Consider the following 4,490-nt stretch of genomic DNA (forward strand, 5'->3'; position numbering starts at 1 on the left):
CCAGATAGCGATACAAATCTCTAATATTCTTACAGGGCCGTTAACAAAACTCTGCAAAATGCCAACACTCACTCTAATACAGTGAATTTAAAATCACCGTTTCGTCATACGTATCTTTTCGACACACGATTTGCTTTGGGACAAAGAGTCACTTAGGAGAGGACACACTAAAACGTACTGAACACTTTAAAAAACAATACACTTGGTTACGTGCGAGAGGGAGAGGGGAAGAGGACTTTTTTCAGGCTGCAATCTCTATCTCTATATTTGTAACCTAACACTGGTGTCCCCTTTTATATGAAATCTAACTGCTACCTGAAACTTCCCGGAGATTTGGGAAGCGTGGTGGGGTGGGCAAAAGGCATCATAGTTGCCAAGTACCGCTCTCCCAAACGCTGTACTCACACCACGCCAGACAGCTCTCTCAGTCAGCTAGCTCCGCCCACCTTTTGTCTCTGAAATAGAAAAAAATAAAATCCTCTCACCAGGCCTTCCCAACGTTTCTATAGCATGTGGTAGAGAATTTTCCAAGGCATATGTTACTGAGCATTCTCTCTCAAACATGATGCATTACCTCATAAAATATAAAAGAACATTACTTAAGCCCTTGTTCATATCTCGCACAAATCCCACAACACTCTTAAATAGTATACATAAGATTTCGTAACAAATATATGTGAAATAAAAAGTTAATTCTTAAAAAATAATTCAAATTTACATATACTAACTCGAATCATAATAGAATGATATTTACGACGAAAGTCTTACGTAATTTACATAAAGTAATTACATCTATATGAGAGGAGCTCATTTTACGAGCTAAGTATCATCTCTTCAATGCACAAATGAAAACAGTATAAGATATAAATAAAATCATTAATAAACTGCAATATTTACTCTGCACTAGACCAGCTTCGTAAGAATATATATATATATATATATATATATATATATATATATATATATATATATATATATATATATGTATATATATATTTATATATATGCATATATATATATATATATATATATATATATATATATATATATATATATATATATATATATATATATATATATATATATATCATAATATAGTCCCGTGGTCTGAAAACCAAAATATAATAATATATATATTACGGCTGGCAAGCTACACAACCTCTCGAATTCCAAACTCACCTGTTTGTTTTTACATTAAATCTCTTATACTTGAAAATATTAATACCCGAGCTCTGAGACAGTGGAACCTGAATTATTTTCCTTCCTTGCATTATGTTTTTAGGTTCATGACATTCAAGAGAATTTTTTCTACAAAGTCGTCTTACTTTTATTTACGTTTGCATAAAATTTGTAGGTAAGAAACAGCATATAAAAAAGTTTTATTAAATTTTTTCAGCGCTCGTTTCATTTCAACTCTCTTTTCTTCGTATATTTTTCTTAAGACAAGGAAACTTTATCAAGGTAATACTCGTCTCATCATCTACCTTTAATCTATGTACGATCAAAGAACCAGGTAGATATTACACAAACTAAGTGAGGTATAAACGAAAAAGAATATCATGTACTTCGGACAAATGCAATGTTCTGCTTCGTCGTCAGTCAGTGGGAATGCCTGAACCAACAGCCAATCAGCTACGAGCTTTCAAACCGTATTTCGGCTCCAGTTGCCAGCTAGGATGAAAACTAATACTTACCTAGCATTGTTTTAGTACCTTGATGGGGCTAATCATCATATGAACTAGAACCATTGATGTAATATCTATGAGATTCTCTCAATGACTAGTAATTTTCCAATGTGCCATCCGTGATTATCAACACTATCTTCTTACCAGCTGTCTTTATTCATCAGAAATATCAGAAAAGATTACTTGACCATATAACTCCGTTTATTAGTATAATCCTGAAGATAACGTCATGCCAAAAGTCAACCTTCAGAAGCCTGCATCAGAACTTATAAGCAAATAATTATGAGTCTCAGGGAACCTATGAACCAAGCATAGTTGATATCAGAGTGTATATTCATAGAGGAAACTAACTTTTGAAGTTTGTGTTTTATAAAAACAAATTTGAATGTTGTATTTTAGCTTTAATCTAATCTACTTCTGTACAGTTTAACATAAATAATAAATACATTTTTCAGAACTCCAGTCAGCAAGAGGATTAATGGTTCATGAAACGATTTAATTGGGCCTTCCATAAGAGGTAGAAGGGGCTCTGACAGAGGCTGTCCTCTCGAAGGATCCTTCACGTTGACGGCGGGCGTCTTCCTCTGCGGCAAAGGCAATTTGGTCAAGGACGAACTGGGGAATGGGGTGAGGAAATTCAGGAGCCACTGGCAGCAGGTTAGACTCAGGCTGGTAGCCATTTTCGTTCGCCACGAATTTCACAAGAACTTCTGTACCGTCAGGAGCAGTGTAGCTGTGGGAAAGGGTATCTTAGTGAAAGCTCTTTGTCTTCCTTTGGCAAATATTTTAAATCACATTGACACTATTGATGAAAATACCACAACACTGGCTGATTTTTCTAGAGCTTTCTTTTGCTGATGCAATTTATATTGATGATTTTCACCTTGGATATGAAATGATGTTTAGGAATCATAAGCTTTAGATAGATTTGATTTCATGACATCACCTGCATTACCGGTTTGTCACATAAATAGCTACTAAGATAATGCAACAGGACTTGTTAAAGAATAAACTTTCATGTAATAATTACAATTCACTAATTACTCACGAGTACTGTCCAGCCTGTATGACTGCACCATTTGCTGCATCAGGTGAACCAGACTTGGCGAAGTGGATTCCGTTTTCAGCCTCGAATTCGACGTTAAATCGTCCGTCCTCCTCCATGATTCTGTCGTCCCTCAAGATGGCTACGCGTTCCCCTGAGTCACTCCTTGAGGAGGTCGCTGGAGCTTCGTATCTTGCTGACTGAGGGGCCCCAAAGGCCACTGCGGCGAGGGTGACGAGGATGACCTTGAAATTCAATTAAGATTTGATATGTATTTTTGGATTATGTTGTTTCTTGCAATTTTCAGCGGCCGACAGATTTGCACAAAATCTGCTGATACATTTTACAGATAAAGTAGAGCTCTGTGGATATAATCCTCTTTACTTATTAAGTACTAATTCAATTCTTAATTTAGGAATCTTACAACAAAAAATTAACAGAAATTGACTTTGTAAAGACAAGCCATTTTCTATGGATGTAAAGACAGGTGGATGCCAATTTAAAGGAAAATATGAAAATTGTATATGAAGTTATGCCAATGTCAATGGTATTTACAAGAAAAACAGAATGAAATGTGGAATAACATTGCTACGTGACAAGAAATAATTCAAATTAGTAAATTATGATGAAGATCATCGAAGAATGTAAATGAAAGAATGAATGGAAGCAAGCACTCACGAACTTCATGTTGGCAGATTTGTGAGTAACTGATGAGTAAATGGTCTCCTTTTGGGCCTTATATACCTGTTAGCGGGTCATCTGCAGTGGGCGGAGGCATCAAAGCCAAGTGATACTGCCCTCGTCCTTGGCTCAGCCGAGTTCCACTCGTACTTTCGAGCTTTCTGTCAAGAAAGTTCCTCATTTAACTTCGCAGACAAGGACAAGGGTATTTATGATTTCGTTTTGCTTGATTTTATCATTGGACGGAATCAGTGAATAATAATAATAATAATGATAATAATAATAATAATAATAATAATAATAATAATAATAATATGATTTCTAACAACAACAACAGCCATAATAATTCGTAGGATCATAATAGTACTTTTACTACTATCACTACTACACTAGGATCACCAGCCACAACAGTTATTACTACTAAACGTGATGATAATATATATAAAACTCGTTACAGACAGAGAACAACAGCAATAGACTTATGCTTAATCAAAAGAAGTTTCAAGAGCACCAACATAAGTGGCAGTAACAGTTCCTTTCTTAATAGCAATGGAGAGATTTAAAAGAGGTCACATTTATAGTCAATACAATTACTTTTACTGCTGACAAAATTAGCTTCAACGACAATAGTAATAAGGAAAAAAAATAATGATAAACATAAGGATAAGAGAAACTATGGCAATAAGCAACAGAGAAAGATCAATAAATTCGTTATCAGGGAACCTCGTTAAAACAAGAGTATGAATGTCACAGAATCAATTAAAATTCCTGAACAAGTCTAATACATTTTTTACTTGTAGATATGTTGATGCGATAATACATGTGTCACCCACTTTGCCATTTGCTCAATGAAAACAGAATTTAAGTATTTAGAGGCACAGATATTTTTTTCTTATAAATGGACTTTATGGTTTTGAGCTATGATGATTTTCTTTGCTTCTCTTGTAACAGTGATAGTTTAAGAAAAAGGGTTTCTTTTTTTTTTACATTCATAATTTTACTTTATGTGTGTTACAATCATATGCTTCTGCTAAAGCTAATGAAAGAAATCAATTTGAATATTTTAATCTAAACTTTAA

General features: G+C 34.4%; 1 protein-coding gene across 1 annotated transcript; it reads right to left on the reverse strand.

The window, feature by feature from the left end:
* Positions 1-2,065: 2,065 nt before the first annotated feature.
* LOC137620337 (cuticle protein AM/CP1114-like) lies at positions 2,066-3,491 on the reverse strand. The gene is made up of 3 exons (XM_068350571.1): positions 3,409-3,491; positions 2,734-2,975; positions 2,066-2,418 (listed from the first exon to the last, which is right to left on the reverse strand). The coding sequence occupies exons 1-3, from the start codon at positions 3,415-3,417 to the stop codon at positions 2,181-2,183; spliced, it is 489 nt and encodes a 162-aa protein (XP_068206672.1). The 5' UTR covers positions 3,418-3,491; the 3' UTR covers positions 2,066-2,180.
* Positions 3,492-4,490: the final 999 nt, after the last annotated feature.

This window comes from Palaemon carinicauda, chromosome 26 (genome assembly GCF_036898095.1).
Source record: "Palaemon carinicauda isolate YSFRI2023 chromosome 26, ASM3689809v2, whole genome shotgun sequence".
NCBI classification, from domain to species: Eukaryota; Metazoa; Arthropoda; class Malacostraca; order Decapoda; family Palaemonidae; genus Palaemon; species Palaemon carinicauda.

Bases quoted from the DNA above. Each gene is read 5' to 3' on its own strand.
- LOC137620337 (XM_068350571.1), bottom strand. The intron at 2,419-2,733 runs GTGAGTAATTAG...CCTTTCCCACAG, and splicing joins ATACAGGCTGGACAGTACTC to CTACACTGCTCCTGACGGTA.